The sequence below is a fragment of the Ovis canadensis genome, chromosome 16, assembly GCF_042477335.2.
Source record: "Ovis canadensis isolate MfBH-ARS-UI-01 breed Bighorn chromosome 16, ARS-UI_OviCan_v2, whole genome shotgun sequence".
In the NCBI taxonomy this organism is placed as follows: Eukaryota; Metazoa; Chordata; class Mammalia; order Artiodactyla; family Bovidae; genus Ovis; species Ovis canadensis.
In genome coordinates this window covers 36,887,546-36,911,037 of record NC_091260.1, presented here as the reverse complement: position 1 = coordinate 36,911,037, position 23,492 = coordinate 36,887,546, and the positions used below count along the sequence as shown (strand labels likewise).

Here is a 23,492-nt window from a genome sequence, read left to right as displayed (position 1 = left end):
CCAGCACCAGACAACTGTAAAGAACATAGTGCATGCTTGTAAGGCGTGTCAACAGATGAGGCCAGGAAAAGGACAACATGCAGGACTGAGGTATCGGGGAGAAGGACCAGGGCAACACTTGGAAATAGATTTCACCGAGGTAAGGCCAGGCAAGTATGGTTACTGGTACTTGTTAGTGTTGGTGGATACCTTCTCAGGGTGGGTGGAGGCTTTTCCTACAAAGGGAGAAACCGCAATGATAGTGGCAAAAAAGATTTTAATAGAAATAGTTCCCAAGTTTGGCCTGCCAGTGACCATTGGCTCTGATAATGGACCTGCTTTTGTGAGTCAAATAGTTCAGAGCCTTGCCCTAGCCCTGGGGACTAAATGGAAGTTACATTGTGAATACAGTCCACAGAGCTCAGGGCAAGTAAAAAAAACAAATCGGACTCTAAAAGAAACTTTAACTAAATTGGCTATAGAGACTGGCGGGGACTGGGTGACCCTCCTTCCCTTCGCCCTCTTCCGTGCATGTAATACTCCTTATCAACTTAATCTGACCGCATTTGAAATTCTGTATGGGAGACCTCCCCCTGTATGTCCAATATTTGAAGGAAAGAAACTACCACTTCCCACCTTGGGACAATTCCAAGAGGCCTTGATGGCCTTAAGCAAGGTGCACTCTCGTGTCTGGAAACTGCTCCGGAAAATACATGTGGGTCAAAATAAGGGAACTATTCCCTCACATGACACTGGCCCAGGAGATTGGGTATGGGTCAAAAGGCACCAAACCAAGGCACTAGAACCCAAATGGAAGGGTCCTTATGTTGTTCTTCTTACCACCCCAACTGCCCTAAAGGTCGACGGTATCGGGCCTTGGGTGCATTGCAACCACGTATGCCCAGCTGCTTCAGCAAAGCAGAAAGACGCTAAAAAAAAATGGGAAGCATCTCTGCACCCATCCAACCCCCTGAGGCTAAAGCTTCGAAGGCGCCAATAGGACCAGGACAGCTCGGCTGGGCCGTCTTGTGGATGACCCAGTTACTCTGCTCCGGAGTTGCCAGCATGAACCCACATCAACCCGTCAAAATCACCTGGAAGCTGCAAAATGGACTAACACGAGAGGTGCTAAACTCCACTACTGCAATACATCCACCAAACACATGGTGGCCAGACTTGTACTTTGACCTTAAGCCGATGGTAAATGTGCCTTGGGCTAGGGGTTATCTCTGAGAACAAGGGTTCTGGGCATGCCCAGGCGCACCCAGACATGACTGGAAGACCTGTGGGGGGGCACAAGACTCTTATTGTAAAACTTGGGATTGTGTTACTTCTAATGATGGACCTCGGCGCTGGGAAGTAGGAAATCGAGATTTACTTAATTTTTCATTCGCCAAGCCCCTCCCTAGGGTCCTCGGAGATCCAACTTTTAGCTGTGAAAGTTGCAATTATGCACAAGTCAGAATAAGGTTCAATCCAGAAAAAAGCAAAAAAGAGGGGACTTGGATCTCTGGCCTATCTTGGGGGCTACAGACGAGGGAATCAGGAGGGTTTGGGGTTGATGAGAAAGAGATTATAGTAGTGAGCCAGGCCTTAGAGCCAATTCTTGTACACAGTATCGGGCCCAACAAAGTAGAAAAGCTGGCTGTAACCCCCCACCTAATGACTTCCATGCCAACATCTTTGGCAGTGAGCCCCGAAGCAGAAGCGCTCACTGAAATAGATCCCCTATGAAAGCTGATTAGGGCAGCTTATGCCACCCTGAATCAGACCCATCCTGAGGCAACTAAATCTTGTTGGTTATGTTACAACTTAATTCCCCCTTATTACGAAGCAGCAGGCCTCAACGCCTCTTATGACTTGGCCAACAGCACCGATCCTCCTCAGTGTCATTGGGGGGACCGAAAGGTGGGTCTTACGATGAAAGAGGTATGGGGAAAGGGCTTATGCATGGGCACAGTGTTACCAGCAAAGTCTCCACTTTGTGTGTATGTCGTCGAGCCTGATGATTTGCCTGTAGCTAAATGGTTAATACCTCAAATGGGGGAATGGTGGGTCTGTTCACGGGGCTAACTCCATGCCTGCATAGCTCAATCTTTGATCCCAAAGAAGAATTCTGTGTTATGGTGGCTGTCGTGCCAAAGATTCTGTACCGACCAGAAAAAGCAATATATGATTATTGGGCCCAAAAATTAACTCTAAATCCTCCAAAAAGAACTTATAAAGTTAAGAGGGAACCTCTTACCGCCATAACCATAGCAACTATGTTCGGTCTTGAAATAGCCGGGGCCGGAACCAGAATAACAGCTCTGTCCCTGCAAAGCCAAGGATTTAACTCCCTGAGAGCGGCCATAGATAAAGACATTACCCGTATAGAGCAATCTATTAGTCATTTAAAATCCTCTCTAACTTCTCTATCTGAAGTAGTTCTGCAAAACAGGAGGAGATTAGATCTGCTCTTTCTGCAACAAGGGAGACTCTGTGCTGCCCTAGGAAGAGTGCTGTTTCTATGCTGATCATACAGAAATAGTTAAAAAATCTACGGCCAAAGTGAGAGAAGGACTAGCCCAACGTAAACAAGAACATGAGGCTCAACAGGGATGGTTTAAATCTTGGTTTCAACAACCCCCTTGGCTGACTACCTTAATCTCCACTTTGCTGGGACCCCTGCTAGTATTTCACTAATGCTCACCTTTGGCCCATGTATTATCAATAGACTTACAGCCTTTGTAAAGGAACACATAAATACAGTACAGCTGTTTGTGCTTCGACAACAATATCAAACTGTGTCTCAGGACCGAGAGAAAGATTCCTCTATATGATCTAAGGACGGGGGGGAATGTTAGGGACCAAACGACGGGCTCTAGGACCTGAGTCATGTTTACCAAAAAGAGACAAGATATGTGCTCATCCTGCCTGGCCAGCTACTCCTGTAACTGAGACAAAGAACTGCCTGTATATAAGCTGCCATACTCCTTTGTTCGGGGCTCTTGTCGGAGTCCCTTGTGCGGGATGAGACTTGGGCCCTAGCGCGCTAGGAATAAACAAACTCCCTTCTTGCCTTTGCATTACTGTGGTGGACTTGCTCTCTCAGTTCCTTCCAGTATCAGTGCCTTTCTGTAACCCCCTTCCACAAAGATTCTGAATTGGCCACATGACTTGCTTCAGCCAATGCAACATTAGCAAGAGTGATACAAGCAGAGGCTTGATAAAAATTTGTACACTGGTGTTTACTATCTTGAGACACTTGCTTTTGGAAGCCAGATGTCAAGTAAGAAGTCTGACCATTCTAATATCAAAATGTAAGAGGAAACCTAAACTAATCATGTGGAGAGAGAGGTGCCTTGCTAGCAAGATCCCAGCTGAGGCTCTAGTAATGTGAGCAAATAAACCATTTTGGATGTTCTAGCCTGAGGAGATACCTCTTGGATCAGACAAACTGCCTAGCTGAGCTCAGTCCAAACTGCAAAATCGTAAGGAATAAAATGTTGGTTTAAGTCACTCCATTTTCGGGTGGTTTGTTATGTAGCAATAGATAACTGAAACGACAATGCTAATGGGTTTGGCAAACCCATTAGACATTTTCAATGAGTAAAAACGTAACCGCAACCTAATACTTATACTCTTATGAACTGTTACACGTTTCCCTCTGATTTTACACTTTAAATGTTGAATTCTTAAATTACCATGATCTTAGGATCTTCTTCCTGCTTTTTGGTTTTAGGTTGCAGTGGAGGTGAAATAGTGGCTTGCGTCTGAGGATACTGAAATTTTGGCCTACTTTTAGGTTGTTGCTCTTCAAATTCCTGGCTGAATCCTTCAGGAAGTGCATCTTAAGAGAAATTGGGATAAAAATGATGTACACGATACAGAAAACATACAAATATTTATTAAATACATGCATAAAACCTGTCTAAACAAAGAGCACTTAACTTTCTTCTACTGTTCATCTCCTAGGAATAGAAATCCTACAATGAAAGTTGTTTTATTATCAAACCAGTGGGAACACTCTCTAGACAAAAACCAGCCCACCTCGATTTGGCCATTTCACCCTCAAAGTGCTAGATGCCTAAATTTTCATAAGAAAATCTTAACTCTCCCCTCCTCCTTGGTTGCATGTGGTAGTAGTCTTAATCAGTCATAAAAGCAATTTACATTCCAGGATCTTGCCAAAGGTTACAGCCTGAACCTTGTGCTTAATTAAATATTATTTACCCAAAGCAAGACAGCCCTAATTTCTAAACCAAAACCAGGTACACAGCCTGACAGGTTACAGACAGTCGAGAATATGCTGTATAATGTGCATTGCAAAATGGCCATTAACAACTGAAAGCAACACACACAAAAATAATTTTTTCTTGCACAGACTATAATCTTTAAGAATATATACCAAAAAGACCAGAAAAGGGTAAGAATATTTTAAAAATAATTATAACACAATGAAAAAAAATTTAAGTGCAAACCAAAAGCTTTCTACAAATATCATAAACACAAATTATTTCAAAAGGTTTTATAAACTGAAAGACTGTTATGATAATACTGCTTACCATCTGAAAGGTTTAAACAGAGCCAATCCAAGGCAGAATGAAGATCACCGCCATGTAAGAGTGTGTTAGTCATGGCATCTTCAATGTCCTTAGTTTTAAATGAAAATGCTTGTAAAGCCATGTATAAATCCTATGGAAGGGAAATGTAAAAAAGCCACTCTGTCAATTTTCTGTTTTTTCATTACTAAGTGTATTCTCCCATTCATTTTAAAACGGAAATTCTGACACAAATTATAACTTCAAAAGTATCTTTTTCTCTTTTTTTCCAGTTTGAAGAATTATTTGATAACTAGGGAATTTGAGAACTACAGAAAAATAAAAAAGGACCAGGAGAAATTGCTCATATTCTCACTATCCAAAGATACTGTTTGCAATGCAATGTGGGTCCTTCAGTCATTTTTGTGTGATTTTTTTAGAAACAAATTTTATTTAACATTATAACTAAGCATCTTCCCAAATTATTAGAAATTGTTCATCACTTGTAATAGTTACAAAATATTCCACTGGATAGATATATCACAATCTAACTATACAGTTTCCTACTGGTGCTCACTTGGAATGTTTTCTTTTTCTTAAATCATAAGCAGTGCTTCAATGAACATGTTCATATAAAAAGTAAAGCTTTTTAATGTACTTTCTAAAACATTTTTAGATCTGGGCAAGACTGGGTTGAAATTCATACTCCTTTTATTTTGAAAGCGAAAAGCTCAGTTGTGTCCAATTCTTTTCAACCCCATGGACTGTAGCCCATGGAATTTTCCAGGCAAGAGTACTAGAGTGAGTTGCCATTGCCTTCTCCAGGGATCAAAACCAGGTCTCCCTCATTGCAGGCAGAGGCTTTACCTCTAAGCCACCAGCGAATCCCTTTTTATTTTGCTATTTAGTAATTAACAACCTCAGGCTATAATTTATATAATCCTTCTAAGCCTCGATTTCTTCATTTGAAAAATGGAGCAAAATACCTTCCAGCATTGGTGTGTCAGAGAAAATGTAAGCAAAGTGCCCACTACAAGTCCAACATAATTTGGGGGATGTAATTTTCATATCACTATTTTAATGTGTACACTCACATCTGGCACAACTTCTTTCTCATTTTTGCACATGGAACTAATCTACATGAAATTTCAATGGAAGTTGAAAAGTCAAGGGAACACTCTTGCATTGCTGGTGGGAATGTAAACTGATACAGGCAGTATGGAAGATGGTCTGGAGACTCGGCCACTATGGAAGATGGTATGGAGACTCCTTAAAAAGCTTAAAAACCATGTGATCCAGCAATCCCACTCCTAGGCATATACCCTGAGGAAAGCAAAACTGAAAAAGACACATGTATCCCAATGTTCACTGCAGCACTATTTACAATAGCTAGAACACGGAAACAACCTTGACGTCCACTGACAGATGAATGGATAAAAAAGCTGTGGTACATATTTACAACAGAATACTACTCAGCCATAAAAAGGAATGCATTTGAATCTGTTCTAATGAGGTGGACAAAACAGAGCGAAGTAAGTCAGAGAAATATAAATATCATTACTGACACACATATATGGAATCTGAAGAGATGGCACTGATGAATTTATTTTCAGGGCAGCAAAGGAGAAAGAGACATAGAGAATGGACCTATGGACAAGGTGGAAGGAGAGGAGGGAGAAGGGGAGATGTATGGAGAGAATAACACAGAAATTTACAGTATCATGTGTAAAACAGATAGAAAATGGGAATTTGCTGTATGACAGGGAACTCAAACAGGGGCTCTGCGACAGGCTGAAGGGTGGGGTTGGGAGGGAGATGGGAGGGATGTCTGGGAGAGAGGGGACATGGGTTGTACCTATGGCTGATTCTTGTTGATGTATGACAGAAAACCACAAAATTCTGTAAAGCAATTATCCTTCAATTAAAAAAAATTTTTTTTTAATGCTCCACTAAAAATAAGTAACTTTAAAAAAAGGTTTGCAAAATACCTGTAATTTTTTGGCAGTAAGTCTTCCAGAAATCACTCCCTTGTCATTGTTTTGCTTTTTATGTTCATTTATCACTCCAATAATTTTTTGCTCTAGTTTGTTATTAATTACCACCTTTGAGACCAAAAAGATCATATCAATTAGAAGATGAATTACTAAATAACATTTAATAATTAAATAATTAGAAGGAATCAGTTTTCTATATCCCTACCAACCAAGCCCAGAATTTCAGCTGAAATCAGATACACCAATTATACTGGAATACCATTCATTGTATCACATTCCTATCACATATTTAAGAAAAAATGAGGTATGGTAAAAACAACAATATCTGGCAAGACAAAATTCCTTTTACAAAGCTTCTTGAAGCCATGTATTTCATGACATTGTCCTTGGACCACCCTTATGTTGCCACCGCAGAGACAGATTCCTAAGCCTTATTAAACACATTGAATCTGAATCATTTGGGAAGGAACCCAGAAATGTGCCTTAATATAAAGCAACCTAAGCACACTGCCTGAAAGAATGGATGCAATGCTAAAAGAGGGGCAAATCAAGTAAAAACTTATACTAACATAAATTGTAATATTAGATTACACAAACTATTTTGGCTTCCACTGTTTGTCTTCAATTTTTTTCCTACTGGCCATTTTATCTTCTGTTGTTTCCATATACTTAACCTAAGATCACATAACCATCTACCCTCAAATATATCTTCCTTTGGTCACATCTTTAATGAATGCTCACTATGAGCAATGCACAAAAACATACTTTAGGAATTCAGTCTAGCACAAGAAACATATAGAAAAAGAAACTATAACCCAGCATGTAATTATTAAGAAGACATAAGAAGGGGAAGTAGAGCTTTCTAGCCAGAGAGCCTATGGACAAAAGCTTGGAGTCATAGAATCATATGGGATTTAGGGGAACAATGAGATGTGAACTAAAATTTTAAGTGGAGAAGTGTAATGGAGAAGGCTGGAAAGGTATGCCAAGCCAGATCTAAAGGGATGTGTATGCTAGGCTTATAAGTCTGGGCCTTACCCAGCACTTCCTTAATTTCTTAGAGGCTCTCAACAGATGATTTAATTTTATCAGAAAAGTACTTTTATCATATACTTTTTACCATAAAAAGTATGATTCACTTTTTATTTCATATAGATGAGTAATTATTGTACTATTTACAAATTTTAAAATATCCCATCATTTGCTTACATTTAAGAGTACATTACATTTTTTTTTTTAAGGTAACATATCTTGGAATGACTCAAAACGTGGGTACTCACTTTCAGAATAGATTTATCCAGATTTGCAGGACCACCAGAATCACTTGCAGAATTAAAACTGTAAATTTTCGGACCTATACATAACAGACAATAAATAGGCAAGGTAATTTAATGATCAACATCCATTACACTATTTTAATTTTTATCTAAAGATCACTAAATATTAAATATTTGATCTCAACTCTTTTCCACTTTACCAAATAACCCAATCCAGAAGGCAGCAATACTGCTCAACTTTCGAAACCATTTTATGCTGTTAAGCATTCTCTAGGTTAACTAGTTTCTCACCGAATGCAAATGCTTCAGCAGTTAGCTGAAGGAAGACCTCTTAGAGGATATTTGATTCCTGGCAGAGAAGATGGGTAACTCTGAACAGAAAAAGGAAGTGGGAGCACCTATCATGTCTCCTGCTGAGTACAAGGTTGCTGTATCAGTATCCAAGGGTCCTGAAACAAATTATCATGGACTTGGTGGCTGAATATACAGAAACATTCTCTCATAATTCTGGAGGGTAGAAGTCCAAAATCAAGGTGTCAGTAGGACCATACTTCACCTGATGGCTCTAGGTAACTCTTTTCTTCCTTCTTCTGGTGATCCCAGGTGTTTCCTGGCTTGCTTGTCTCGCTCCTAAAATGGGCCTTCATACGGCCTTATTCCTTCTGCCTGTGTCCAAGTCTCCCTCTCCTTTCTCTGACCCTAGTCACTGGGCTTAGGGCTCTCCTTAAATCCAGGATGATTTCATCTCGAGATCCTTAACCAATTACATCTGCAATGATCTTTTTTCCAAAAAAGATCACATTCTGAGGTTCCAGGTAGACGTGAATGTTTGGGTGAACACTACTGAATCTGCTATAGTTGTCAAGTCTGTTCCAGTCAATAGAAATACTGTATGTTATCAGTCTTCTAACAATGACTAACCAGGAAGGAATAAATTTTACTTTCAAACTTTGGTCTCATGATCTCCTTCTCTCTTAAAAATGACTAAAGATCCCAAGTACTTTTTGTTTATGTGGGTTATAATACTGATATTTATCACATATTGATAAAAGAGAAAAGTTTAAAAACATTAATTCATTGAAAATAAATTTTACTATGTGTTAAAATAAGTATTACTTTTATGAAAAGTTTTTTTATTAGATAAAAAAAACTGTTCTCTACTTTTGCAAATCTCTTAATGTCTAGCTTCCACATTTAATCTTCTATAACATTACACATCAAGTAGTCACTGTACACTAGTGAGAAAATATAAATGAAAATGACAAATAACATTTTAGATTATGAATATAGTTTGATCTCATTAAGCCTTGGCTAGAAAGGTCTCAATAATTCCCCAGGATCCCCTGAGCACACTTTTGAGACCACAGCTATATAAAAATAATCCTAGTACAAAACCTAGTTACTCTGCTTTTATAAATCTTAAAACAAGAATTTTTTTTCACTTGGAGAAACCTAACATTAAAGAGTTGCTTGTTATAATTTTAAATTCAAGGATTTTAGTCTCTGTTGACTTACAGCAGGTTGTTCATTTTAAAACACTAGTAAATATGTTAAAAGATAATAAGAATTCTGGTATAGTATGGTTTTCCTCATCTTTTAGTCTCAGACTGTACCTTAATCCTAGTAACCTTGTTCATAAACTAATGTCAATCATATCAGCAGTCTTTAATCCCAGACTTTCTGGGAGTCTTACCAGTTGTAGTAAATTCATTCACAAATTTAGCATACTAATAAATCCCTAAACCCATGCAGAGGCAACCCCTCCCCGCCACGACCCCCAACCATTAACCTTTTCTACAGATGGATGTTTCATTACCTAGAGAATACTGAGAAACAGTTCAAGGTTGACGTGTTATTGTCAGAGGTAAGATTGTAAATTCCTTTAGTAAGTTTTGCTTTATTTTCTTTCTTGTTTTGGCAGTGCCACACCACTTGCAGGATCTTAGTTTCCTAACCAGTAATTGAACTTGGCAGTGAAAATGCCAAGTTCTATTCACTGGACCATCAGGAGATCCTAGATTGGTTTTGTTTTTTAGTGAATTGAAGACTGCAGTCAGTTCTCATTTGCCTCCTCCAAGTATTGCACCTAAAACATCCAATCATATCACTTGCTTGAGGTCAGTTTATACTGCAAACTTTCAGAGGGCAAATAAAAGAAGATCTAAGTCCCCAGAACATCAAGAGGGGAATGAACAATCATACTGCTGTGCATTCCCTGGGTGTCAGTCAGGGTCTCTGAAAATGGTGTGCTTTCATTTTAATCAATACTCTGAGAAACTGAAGTAATAATGAGATCATGCTAGGGATATTACCAATTAAATCAAGTTAACCAGTAAGGCCCTTTCATTTTCAAATTCTTCCTAAAACATGCTAACAAATGTTTTTTAATCAATACGAATAAAAATTCCAAAATTTGAGATGCATTTTAAAACAATCTGAAAGAAATCCTTCTAAAATGTATTTACACTTCCTGCCATAATAATACTACAATAGGCAAAATTCAAAGCATTTCATGATGTAATACTTATTATAAATACCTATTATTGTGCCAACAGGCTTGCAGAGCCTACCCAATTCTCTGAGACTCTTAATTTGGTGTCCTCTCCTATCAGCCAGCCAACTTTCAGAATGGAAACCTAACAGCTCCCCAGTCCCAAATTCTAATCTGTTACCTAGGAAAAAGTGATGGCACCAGAAGAAAAGAGATATCAAAACTTGGACATGAGTAACCCTATTTTCAAATACAATCCTAAGTCAACAGGCCGTGCAATAAAAATGGTCCCCATTCTTTTGCCAAGTAACCTGCGTAAGATGTATGACAGTTACCTTTTTTGCTGTTTAGAAATCCTTCTCCAAGTTTTGGTTTTGTTTCAGAAGAAGGGAGTTACTGGAAATTTGACTGGAAATAAGGAAGTTAGTGTGCAGTACGTATCTTCAAGGCAAATGCACTAAGGATTTCAATCTATAATGACTATACATGGACAATGGAACCTATGTTACTGGCTCTCAGAAATACTTATTAAAGCTGAAGCACAGAAAAACTAAGTAATTTCCTCAAGATGATTCAGTGAGGAAGAAGAGGCATCAGCCAGAATCAGTTTCCTGTTGCCCAATACTCTTAGAATATATTCCTTTTACACAGTATTGCATTTTACATCATACAGTGATTGTAATCATCTACTAACACTGAGACATTCACTGTGAGATGCTGATGCTGGTGATCGGCGGATTGAGGCACCCTGGCTCCCTTCTGACCAACAGCACACATCTGCAAGAGCATCCAAACCAGCCAAGAGATCCAGTCAGGAATAAGACCCAGTCTTGTCCTCACAGTGCTATTCTGATGAAGTAATTAAGCAATTAATTATCCAAGGAAGCTATAAAGGGGAACTACAGAGTATCTGGAGAATAAATGAGAGCTAGCTGACATAATCGAAGCAGTCAGGGTGTCTGAGGAAATCCACAGAGCCACAGCTACCTGACTAATCCTAGCTAAGGTCTCTTCCCCATTTAATACCAACACCAGTCCCCGCTCTTTCACTCCACCCACACAGACTTTGTCTGACTGCTTCATTTCAAGTTCCCACCTTTGGGCCTTCACCTTTGTTCCCTAAGCCTCACTCTTCCTCCAGATGTAACAGTTGGTTCCTACAAATCATCTCAGCAGGTTTCCTCAAAAAAGCCATCTCTGCTCTAAATCAAACAGACTGTACCACTGATTTATTCTTTACCAAGTCACTGTTTCCTTTGACGGCACTTTTTCTGTTTTATTTTGGTGACCCTAAAAGATATTTATAATGGCTTTCATGAATTTATTCAAGACATCAGTCCCCTTGTCTTATTTCCCTCTTAAGATTTTAAGTCTCAACTAGGTTTAATAATTTTCATAAACACAAGCCTTATGGTTGTAAGTAGCCTCCACCAACCTTCAGTCATATAAGCAGTAATCTCAGGCTGTTCTGTTCTTATGGTATCCTCTGTTCCTCAAATCTTGCCTGGCACATAGCAGCTCTTCAAGAATTATTTGATGAACAAAAGAAATGAAAAAAACAGAAGTGGAAGAACACCTGGAACTGTGCCAAGAACTATTCTGTAGCACTAGTCAATCTCTACCTGTAGATGAGAGTTCAATTTTGAGGACATATGCTATGTACAATTCTTCAAATTGTTTGAAAAGACAGAGAGAGATGGAAGGGGAGTAAAATACTAACATTTACATTAGGAACAAAAAAGAGTTTAGAGATAATTTTTTCTGTGTATTTTGTCACTTTTTCTTCCAGGTAAGCCTATTATATACAATATAAAAATACCCAAACAGAAAAAAGAAAACAAACAAAATAAACTGGCAATCACATTGCAACATCTTATTTATCTGCTATATATACAGATATTGATTTATGATTACATGAAATTCTCTACAGATTTGGTAGATAACTTCTCATGTTCTCTCGATTTCTTGGTCTTAATAATTTCTCTGAGTTTTCCTTGCCACTTATCCAAGAAATTTTTTGGATGACTATATTCAGAACATTTGAGTAGAGATTGAGGGATATTAATACATATCCACAAAACAGTTCTTACCTCCTGTAATTTTGTAGGACAGATAAAATATGTAATTCCTCAGATCTAAATATCAAAAAGAATGATTCAAACAACAATGATACACGAGCTGTGGGGATAGGAAGAATTTAAAAAGTAGTTGCTATCTGAGGTGGGTATTACAGAATTCTGATAGATAGTGTTAGGGATAGATGTCATTCCATAAGAGAAAATGGCAAGAATAAACACAAGGACGCAGAAAGCTGAATTTGGGGCAGTGAAAACACAGAAAGTGTTATAGGTGAATACCAGAATTAGCTTCCCTGGTGGCTCAGTAGTAAAGAATCTGCCTGCAAAGCAGGAGATGCAGGAGACCTGGGTTCAATCCTGGGTTGGGAAGATCTCCTGGAGGAGGAAATGGCAACCCACTCCAGTATTCTTGCCTGAAAAATGCCATGGACAGAGAAGCCTGGTGGGGTATAGTCCACAGGCTCACAAAGAGTTGGACATGACAGAGCATACACACACAATACAAGAACTAGTAAGGCTAGAAAGGGTGGTCTTAGATACAAGCTGAATGGTTGGTACTTTATCACAATGTCAGTAAAAATGCTGTAGAACAACTTGGGAAGTGATATAACCAATGCAGTGATTCTGAAGATCAATCCAATACTTTACGCAGGACAGACTGCAGGAGGAAAAAAGAACACAGCTAGGGAGATCCATTAGAAGGCTGCGCTCATACTCCAGAAATTCATGAGTGCCTAAAATGAGGTATGAATAGTATATGAAAAGGGGCATATAAGGAAGACAAATAAACAAAGACTACATGGAGCTTGAGAACTGATTGGATGTGAAGAAAGGAAGGCATAAAAATATAACCTCCAACACTGAATAAAGAGGAATATGGAAAACAGAAACAAAGAAGTCACAGGAGAAGCTAGTTTGGGAGAGAGTAATTAGCCATGTTATTAAATTTGACATGCTCGCAAAACAGGGCCAGATCTCCAAGTAAGTGTAGAAATGGCTGACTTGAGCTTGGAATAAAGACCACGACTGGACGTGCTGATTGTGGAGTCACCTACACAGGAAAAGTTAGAAGTAACGGAAGTAGATGAGTTCTTCTGGAAGGGCTGGAGAGGGAATCATACTGTTAGACTGACATGTTCAGCAACTGTCACATTTTGGGGCTGGGGGACTACGAAGCCAAAGAACACAACAAATGACTATTAGAAAGTTCAAAGAACTCAGAGGAATAGCATGAAAAGAAGAGGCTGATTCACAGAGTAAAAGTGCCACAGAATCATCAAGGAAAAATACTATACATTTCCAATTGCAGGCATAGCAATTCTGTAGTTAAAATATTATGATAAGTTGCAGGACAAAGAATTATTATTCATCTAAGTGAAAGTTTGTTACCTGCCTACTTCAGTCTCATCTCCTTTCCTCCTTAGGCAATGCTTACATTCTGAGTATCTCAAAGGCCCATGCTCTTTCCTGACTCAAGATCTTGGCAAGTAGTGTTCCTTCCTGCACAGAAATACTATTCCCCCCATTTTTCATGGAGTTAATACCAATCCATCCCCCCTATACCATCACTTTCTCAAAGACACCATCCAATAGTGCTCCTTTTTCCCAGTTAAAATCAGATTGCCCTGTCAAGTTCTCTTTCTTAGTGACACTTAACAATCATAAAGCAATGTTTGTGTAACTACTGCCATTAGAATGGCAAGCTCCAAGAGTGGTGATTTATTTATTTTGCTCATCCCTTACACGGAGGTTTTCAATACATATTTGTTGGACGAATATTTCTGTAAGAACAAGCAAACACGCTAAGCAGAACAAAATAGCGTATAACTATTTCCACCTTTTGAAATCAGCTGTAAAAGAGGCCCGTTGATCTGAAGCCAGAACTGGCAATCTCCAAGATGAGTTATCAAACCAAAATGCACAAGAAGCAAAAATGCATTGCTGCGGTAAAGATCGATGACACTTTTTACAATAGATTATAACCATATTCGGGGTGTAAGCGCTGAAATTCTTATTAAGTACTGATTTTTCCATAACACGTGGAAACGCTACATCGTGGCTGAAAATGGTCTGAGAAATAAGGAGGAAAAGGGTCTGGCTCTGGGAGGTTAACAACTCTGCATTCGCCTTGCTAGTTTAGAAGGCGGCTCAGGGCTGATCCCTGCACAAACAAGAGCTAATGCAAATCTTTTTTGTTTCTTCTCAAGGCAAATGGAGGTTAGGTGGGGGACGCTACCGTCGGAACTCTGAAGGCCCGAACAGCCTACACTAATCTAAAACAAGGCTACCAGATGCGGAGACAGCAGCTCGGGATGTGAAATAAATTTTAAGATCGAGGGTCTGCCCACGTGCGAAAGGTTCTCCCTCGGGACTGGTAGTTGAGGCTCCGGAGGAGTCCGGGGCCTAATCATTCGTACCTTGCTTCACCCGGGGCTCCCTGGTGCTGGCAGCCGCGGCTGGGGCCGGCCTGGACACTGGCTTAGTTTGGGCCTCCCCGGTAGCTCCGGCCTCGGCGGACTTGGCTCTGGAAGCAGACACGGCAGCCCGGACCGCCGCGGCCCCCGGCGTCTTGTGTTTCTTGTTCTTGCCACCCATGTTGCAGCTGTGGCAGAAGACCCCTCCCTGTCCAGCTGCCGGCACCACTCCCGTACGGCCTCCAAGAGATCTTCACATTCCCCCGGTCCCACGCCGCCACCTTGCGCCCTCAATCCGGGCTTCTCGGGCCTGGACGACCGCTGCTTCGTAATTGGTCGGGTTCACCAAGATCCCGCCTCCTCTCCGCCCCACAGGTGTCTGTGGCTTGCTGGGAATCCTAGCTGATCTCCTTTCTTAGTCACGGAGTTGTTCCTCCGCCAGTGGGAAAGGAAAGGAAAGATCAGAGAAGAAAAAGGAAGCGTGGAAGGAGTCTCGGCGACTGTGTAACTCCACTAATTTTATCACTTGCGGGCCCCCGTTGAGGCGTCTCCTAGCCTCACTGTCGTCACTGTCGGTGCGGTCGCGGAGCATTGTGGGTAGGAGGAAAATTGGGTCTCGCCGCTTCGAAAGATGGCTGACGCTTTCGGGGATGAGCTCTTCAGCGTGTTCGAGGACGACTCGACCACGGCTCCTGGAGCCAAAAAAGACAAAGAAAAGGAGAAGGGGAAATGGAAGGGTCCGCCAGGGTCTGCAGAAAAGACCGGGTAAGGAAGATGACCCCAGTGTTAAAGGAAGAAAATCGTACTGTCTTTTGAAGACCTCGAGAAGCGGGGTGGGTGTAGGGTGTACATGATTGGAGTAGGGAAATGAAGAGGGTTGAGAAAAATGAAGAGTGAGGAAGAATGTTGGTTTGAGGAGGCTGGGTCTTGGCGTTTCCCGGTGACCGCAGGTAGCGTGGGCTCCTGGCCCTGCAATTCCCTGATGCCGGCATGAGGCCTGACTCTGCTCCTGCCTGAGTCTTCCCGTGGGGTCGTGAGGGCATGGCAGCTTTTTCTTAGCTTCTGCACCCGCAGCACCAGCACCAACTGGGCACAGAGCCTTTAATACACGAAACGAATCACCAGTTGAGTAAAGGGTTAAGAGGCTTAGAAAATGTGACTTGGAGAGGACAGGGCAAATAACAGCAGAAGGGAGAGAAATTCAGTCTTAAAGCTGGAGTTTTCTTGCCCATAATGAGGTGATAGCGCCGACCACTAGGATTTTGGTGAAGATTAAATGAGATAGTATGTGTAAAGCGCCTAACAGTGCTTAGCATATATTGGATTCTTAGATGCTGGCTTTGATTTCATTAAGAAAAACCGAAAAAATTACTGGTCCCTGAAACGTCAATTAAAATAAGATGATTCCTTAGTAATGAACAAAATTTACTCTTGACATTGGAGGAAGATACCCAGTAGATGCTTGAGTTAAGTTAGACATAATTTTACTTTCAAGGAATTTTTGAAGTAAGGAAGTGGAACAGATACATATTTTAAAGAGTAGGAGATTGGAATATAATAAGCTGTATGTACAGTGAAGTGCTATTAAAGTTCAGAAAAGTGGTATCTGTTTGTGGTGTCCAGAGAGCTTTACATGCAAGAAGCTATCTAAGTTGAGGAAATGATTCCTTATTGATGCTTAGATTGTTTGTTTGTTTTTTTTTTTTGGTAGCACGGATTGGCCTAGAGGAAGTGTTTGCTTAGGACTACAAGAGATAAGGCAGAGGATATAAATTGGTTTTAGATTATGAGGAGCCTTGAATAACAGGCATACGACTTTTTATTTTTAAAAAACCCAGTGTTTGTGGGAGGGTGTGCCCAGTGAACATGTAACTTGGTAACTGGAGAAGTAGAGTGTTAGTTTAGAAAAATTAATTTGGTAGCATTTGTTGATATGTTTAAAGAGGAAAGGCACTGATAGTAAAAGTAAATTTAAAAATTTAAATTGTCTAACTATGAGATTATAAGGACTTCGGCTCAGGAGGTGACAGAAGGAAGGAAAAAGGAAGATATAAAATGTTGTAAAGGAGAAAATTGACAGGCTTAATTTAAGGAGAACAATGGAAGGGGGTCAAAAGAGGTGTTTTGAATTTGGATATCAGAAAGAAGAAAAATAGGGAAATTTATAGGTGATTTTGATTTGAAAATTAATCTGGCTCAAGGCAAAGTGAAGTGATGATAGTATATCCGTATTGAAGTATCCATTGGGCAGTTTTAATTTGGATTTGAAGTAATACCAGACCTGAAGGTATATATCTGGATGTTACTTGAATTGGTACTGTTTGAAGTGAAGATTTCTCTGGGAATGTGTAGTTTTCATACACATGACAGAGATTAGAGGGACATCAGAACAATCAAAGAATGTGAAATGTCATATGTAAGAAAGAATGACAGAAAGGAGAAAAAAAAAGTCTTCCTCTGTCATTGAGTTAGAGAGTTTAGTAATTTTGGATAACTTTTCAGGGAAAATGAGGAAGGACAGATGATTTTTGTTGTTTTCCAAACAGAAATAATTAATTTCTGTAGTTTGAGTGGGCAATTATGATGTTATGAAGATGCATGCATGTGTGGTCAGTTGCTAAGCAGTGTCCCACTCTTTGAGACCGAATGGGCTATATCCTGCCAGGCTCCTCTGTCTGTGGGTGTCTCCAAGCAAGAATACTGAAGTGGGTTGCCCTGCTCTCCAGGGGATCTTCCCCACCCAGGGATTGACCCCACGTCTCTTATGTCTCCTAGATTGGCAGGTGGGTTCTTTACCACTAGCACTACCTGAGAGGCCCCTGTTACATCCCTAAAATCCTTTATTTTACAAGTCTCTTTTTTCCTTATGCTGTTGATTTCTTCTGGAAGTGTAGATGAGAGGAGAAACCAGCTCATTTGCCCTGTATGGTTTCTCACATCCTAAAATTGCTCTTATACTATCATTTAACTAGCTTCTCTATCCTCAATTATTTACTACAAACTGTCCTTATATATAGAGCTAAACTATCCAATGTATAGTAGTCCCCTCCCCGTATCTGGAGGAGAAGGCCCCGACAGAGAGTGAGACGGTCGGATAGCATCACCGGATCAATGGACATGAGTCTGAGCAAACTCCAGGAGATGGTGAAGGACGGGGAAGCCTAGCATGCTGCAGTCCATAGGGACATGGCTTAGCAACTGAACAATCCCTTATCTGAGTGGGATGGGTTCCAAGAGCTCCAGTGGATGCCTGGAACCTTGGGGAGTACCAAAACATGTATGTAGTATTTTTTTTTAATGTAATACTATCTATGAAAGCATAATTTATAAATTAGGCATGATAAGAGATTAAACTTATTAATAATAAAATAATTATATCAATGTATATGTTAAGAACTTTCACCTTTTCACTTAAAGTAAGCACTTGACAGCTTCTCTTTGGCTCTCAAAATTGCCGACATCACTACTTTTGCAGCTTGGGGCCATTATTGAGTAAAACAAGAATTTCTTAAACACAAGCACTGCCATACCAGTTCAGTGATCTGAGAACTTAGACACTAAGTGACTAACAAGCTGGATGCTGTGGGCCTAGGGATGATTCGTGTCCCATGTGGGATGGAGCAGGAATGCATAAGATTTCAGCATGCTGCTCAGAAAGGTGTCCGGTTTAAAACTTACAAATAATTTACCTCTGTAATTTTCCATTTAATATTTTGGACCTCAGTTGACCCAGGGTAACTGAAGCCTTGGAAAACAAAAACACAGATAAGTGGGGACTGCAGTAATAGCTACTACCTACCAGTAGCTGTTGAGCACTTAAATGTAGCTAATCAGAATTGAGATGTGTTATAAATTGAAAATATACACTGTATTTTGATGACTTGATATAAAAAATATCCAGTAGTTCATTTTTATTTTTATATACTGAAATTTTAATATGTAGTATATTTGAAGTTAAATGAAATATATTAAAATTGGCTTCTTTTGAAACTATTTTAATATGGTTACTAGAAATTTAAAGTTACATCAGTAATTGCATGTATATATCTTAAACAGTACTGATGTAGAGACTTGATTAGCTTCAGATTCAGTTGTTTAGATAAAAATACAATGTTAAAGAATAATGGAACTCTTCTGAAGGAAAATATTCCACCATGAAGTTAGGTTTTAAACTTCCCAAAGGTATAGGAACTATATTTCTTTGTTTTATACTTATCATTAACTGCTAGTAGGTTTTTATTACAGTGGTTTGGTTGATGCTTACTAATTCAGACCGAACAATAAAATGTTAAAATTAGAGGAATCATAATTGTCATTTAAATGTCTTCTTTTACTGAAAGCCAAAGATGTTAATGGCTTGTCCTAAGGAGATTCATGTAAGTAATATGGGATAACTATCAATACCTATTCCACTAAATTGAGAGTGAGATGTTTTATGTATTTCAGGTTTTGCTAAGCATCAAAGAATAAACTTGTTATAGAAAGATTATAGCATATAGATCAATACTAGTATTCATTGGCTCTTAAACTTTTCTATTGAAATAAAACATGTAAGAAAGGTGTGGAAGTCATGGGACAAATTCTTCTAAAGTGAACATGCAAATGTAACCCCATTTGGGATGAAAAGTAGAATATTGTAGAAATCCCTCCTCTTTTTCCCCCAGAAAAGTGACTAACATGATAACCACGTGTTACCGTTTTTTTTTCCCAGTTTGTAGACATAATGTAAATGGATTCATATATGTTATTTTGTGTCTAGCTTTTGCTCAACATTGTAAAATTCTTGAGTGTAGCTCTAGCAGTACTTTTCAAAGTACGATTAAATTTTGATATGGGGTCAGAGGAATATTCCCAGTTATCTGAAAAGTCTGCTCCTTTTCAACTATATGAGACTGGATTTTTCTTCATATTCTTAAGGCAAAAACCATATCACAAGTTGAAATAGATGAGAGTCCAGCTGCTTTCTATTAAGCTAGACATTAAAGGGACTTGGAATAATAGTAAACAGTGCCATTATTCTCATTTAAATCTTTTTGGGGAAATACTTATTTTCTGTCGAAATGTTATTTCTATTAACTTATAATAGGTCAGTTATGCCTCAGCATTGCCTTGTGCTCAGTCTTGTCCAACTCTTTGCAACCCCATGGACTGGAACCTGCCAGGCTCCTTTGTTGATGGGATTTTCCAGGCAAAAATACTGGAGTGGGTTGCCATTTCCTTCTCCAGGTGATCTTCCACATCCAGGGATTGAACCCATGTCTCCTATGTCTCTGTGCATTGCAGGCGGATTCCTTACCCACTGACCCGTTGGGGAAGCCCTAACTTCTAATAGTTATTGCCATTTTAAAATGAATAACTAAACTTAAAATTTTTTCAGTTTTAATAGTTAATATGGTAACTATCAATAGATATGACTACATAAACAAAATTCCATGGAATACTGAATAACTTTTAGACTGGAAAAGGATTCTGAGATCTAAAATTTAAGAGCCTGTGATACTGTATAGTCTGATTTCCATTTTCCTATAATTAATGGTTTCTGAGCTTCTTTTCATATGCTTATTGGTGATTTGGATATCCTCTTATGAAGGGCCTGTTCTAGTCTTTTCAGTTCAGTTCAGTTGCTCAGTCGTGTCTGACTCTTTGTGACCCCATGAATTGCAGCACGCCAGGCCTCCCTGTCCATCACCAACTCCTGGAGTTCACTCAAACTCACGTCCATCAAGTCAGTGATGCCATCCAGTCATCTCATCCCCTGTCGTCCCCTTCTCCTCCTGTCCCCAATCCCTCCCATGAGGTGGCCAAAGTACTGGAGTTTCAGCTTCAGCATCATTCCTTCCAAAGAAATCCCAGGGTTGATCTCCTTGTTCATTTTTAAATTGGGTTATCTTTTAAAATTTGTAGTCTTCCAGTATTTTAGATACATATGCCTTTTGTTAGTTATATGTATGTTTTTTCCCACTTTGTCTTTCCTTTTTTAAAAATTAATTTAATTGGAGGCTAATTACTTTACAGTATTGTAGTGGTTTTTGCCATACATAGACATGAATCAGACATGAGTGTACATGTGTCCCCCATCCTGAGCCCCCTTCCCACCTCTCTTCCCCACCTCTTTCCTCTCTTAATAGTACCTTTTGATTTACAGAAGCTCTTAGTTTCAGTGCAGTCCAAATTCATCAGAATTACTTTTTGGTTTATAATTTTATGTTGTTTAATAAAGCATAAAGATAGTTTCCTTGTTTTATCTTCTAGAGGCTTTGTTGTTTTTGCCTTTTACAATTAGATCTAGTATCTATATTGATTTTTGTGTAAATGAGCAGAAGGGTCAGATTGAATTACCCTATGGATGTCCAATCTACCAAGCACTGTTGATTGTCACTACTTTTAACCAGTAAATCCAACCACATAAAAATTTTTTTTCTCCAAAATATTGATACTATGCCATTAGAAAAGCATTAAATGTTTATTGAAAGTGCTCATGTAAATGTATAACAGTGTTTTATAACTTATAAGAATATTGTGTTAGTAGTACTCTTGCCTGGAAAATCCCATGGACGGAGGAGCCTGGTGGGCTGGAGTTCATGAGGTTGCTAGGAGTAGGACACACTGAGCGACTTCACTTTCACTTTTCACTTTCACGCATTGGAGAAGGAAATGGCAACCCACTCCAGTGTTACTGCCTGGAGAATCCCAGGGACAGGGGAGCCTGGTGGGCTGCCATCTCTGGGGTCGCACAGAGTCGGACACGACTGCAGCGACTTAGCAGCAGCAGCAGTTATGTTAATGTGAGTTGTTGCAAAATATTTTAAAAACAATTTCCAAGAAAATATGAAATGAAAAAGGAGTAATGTTCAGTTTTATTAGTTAAAATTAGAGTATTTTGGGCTCTAGCCAGTTTTGGTTTGTAACATCTATTTATGTGACTTTTTCTGGTAATAGTGTATATTTTACAAAGATAATATTATATGGGAGTTGCCCTTAAAGTAATAAGTGCTGTTTCAGAATTCATTCTAACCTCTTTACTTTTCAGAAAATGTTTTGATGGTAAATTACAATCAGAGTCAACTAATGTTGGAAAAAACAAGAGAGATGCAGACTTCGAGGGTGTTGATGAACCTATTTTTGGAAAGAAACCCAGGGTGGAAGAGTCAATAACTGAAGATTTAAGGTAGTATTTCCACTGTCATAAATGTTGGTAACTCCGGATGGGTAGTTACCTGAAGTTTTGAAAGTTGCTTATATGTTGTTACTTAATGAATGTGTTTGTTGAATTAGAAAAATGAAGGTAAATATTCTTTATATACTCAAATAGACATAAAACTAAGATATTTATCTGTGTTTTGGGAAATGGAAAACAGTATAGAAAAGAAAGATTTTTAATACTTTTGAATCCAATTTCAAGAAAGAGTCTTGAAGCTTGATTTTTTTTTTTTTTTTGGTCTGCACAAGATCTTTGTTGCTGGGTCTGGGCTTTCTCTAGTTGTTGGAGTAGGGGCTACTCTTCATTGCAGTGCACTGGCTTCTCATTGCGGTGGCTGCTCTTGTTGAGGAGCAAGCGCTCTAGGTACTCGGGCTTCAGTAGTTGCAGCATGCGGGCTCAGTAGTTGCAGCATGCGGGCTCAGTAGTTGCAGTGCACAGGCTTAGTTGCTCCATGGCGTGTGGGATCTACCCAGACCTAGGGGTCGAACCTGTGTCCCCTGCCTCTGAAGGTGGATTCTCCACCGACTGGACCGCCATGGAAGTCCTGAAGCCTGATTTTTTAAAATGAAGAAATGACACGTTTCATTTATTTGTTAATGTCTCAAGAAGAGGATCACTGGAAGTGTGGGATAAAAGGAAAGAATAAAACTCACTTGAGAAGGAGCAGTAGGAGGAATTAGATTTTCACTCTTGCGTGCAGCAGTAGAGTGGCTATGAATCTTAAGACTGCTATCAATGAGGGAGACCCATGGGTATCTGAGGTTGAAATAGTTGATGTTTCTCTCCTTTCAAAAGTTGAAACTTTGTAGATACTGATGCTAGTTTCTTAGGTTGACTTGTTTCCTGTTGTTATGATGATCCTGACTTTGCTTTTCCCTCCTTGTTTGCCGTATTCTAGCTTGGCACTACAGTGGAAGATTTACTCCAGTGTTTTTTTTTTGTTTGTTTGTTTGTTTTTTTAACCAGTTAGCTGTTGTGACTAGCAAAAGTAGGTACTATAGATGGTGATAGATGTGTCCCTGAAACATTTAAGATGCACTGTTTGTCCAAGCTAATGGAATAGGTTACAAAATAATATTGATAATTTAAAATCATTGTTGCGTCTTGTAGTAACCCTTGAGTTTTACCCAAAGTGTGGTTATTGATTCAAAGTAAAAACAAAAGTACAGTCAATGAGAGGATAATAAATCTTGTGCAGAAATACATCTATTTTTCTTTAATTTATCCACAGTCATGTCCTTTAAGAGTCTAAACAGAGAACCTAGATGAATAAAACCTAGGATTCTGATGAGACTAAGGAACACTTAAAAATTATAACAACATCTGTATTAGGCTAGTTTATTTTACACTTTCTATCATGTAATGGTTTTTATAAGCATCTTTGTGTTTTGAAGTAATGATGATGCTTTGTAGAAGTACTTTTTATTTAAAATAGTCACTGGAACTAAGTTAACATAATTCTTTAAATAATTATGTGGAGTCTCTTTGTTTTGTATTTGTAGTAAGAGATGCTAGCTGATCATTTTGAATTCTCA

General features: G+C 39.2%; 2 protein-coding genes across 5 annotated transcripts in view; one reads left to right on the top strand and one right to left on the bottom strand.

The window, feature by feature from the left end:
- The window catches only part of DHX29 (DExH-box helicase 29), a 54,424-nt gene extending 39,069 nt beyond the window's left edge, over positions 1–15,355 (bottom strand). For 2 of the 4 annotated variants that reach the window (XR_011249708.1, XM_069556522.1), the window contains exons 1-5: positions 14,760–15,355; positions 7,777–7,850; positions 6,491–6,604; positions 4,527–4,656; positions 3,666–3,811 (exon numbers count right to left, since the gene is read on the bottom strand). Coding sequence is in view for 2 of the 4 variants with exons in the window: in XM_069556522.1 (XP_069412623.1) it covers positions 3,666–3,811; positions 4,527–4,656; positions 6,491–6,604; positions 7,777–7,850; positions 14,760–14,937 (642 nt within the window). In the remaining 2 variants the exon portion in view is untranslated. Of the gene's footprint in view, positions 1–3,665; positions 3,812–4,526; positions 4,657–6,490; positions 6,605–7,776; positions 7,851–10,599; positions 11,116–14,759 lie in introns of those variants that run through there. The other 2 variants (XR_011249709.1, XM_069556523.1) reach the window with 1 other exon arrangement.
- The window catches only part of MTREX (Mtr4 exosome RNA helicase), a 95,018-nt gene continuing 86,695 nt past the window's right edge, over positions 15,170–23,492 (top strand). Inside the window, exons 1-2 of the mRNA XM_069556525.1 lie at positions 15,170–15,521; positions 21,787–21,924. Coding sequence (XP_069412626.1) covers positions 15,388–15,521; positions 21,787–21,924 — 272 coding nt within the window. The 5' untranslated portion in view covers positions 15,170–15,387. The remainder of the gene's footprint in view (positions 15,522–21,786; positions 21,925–23,492) is intronic.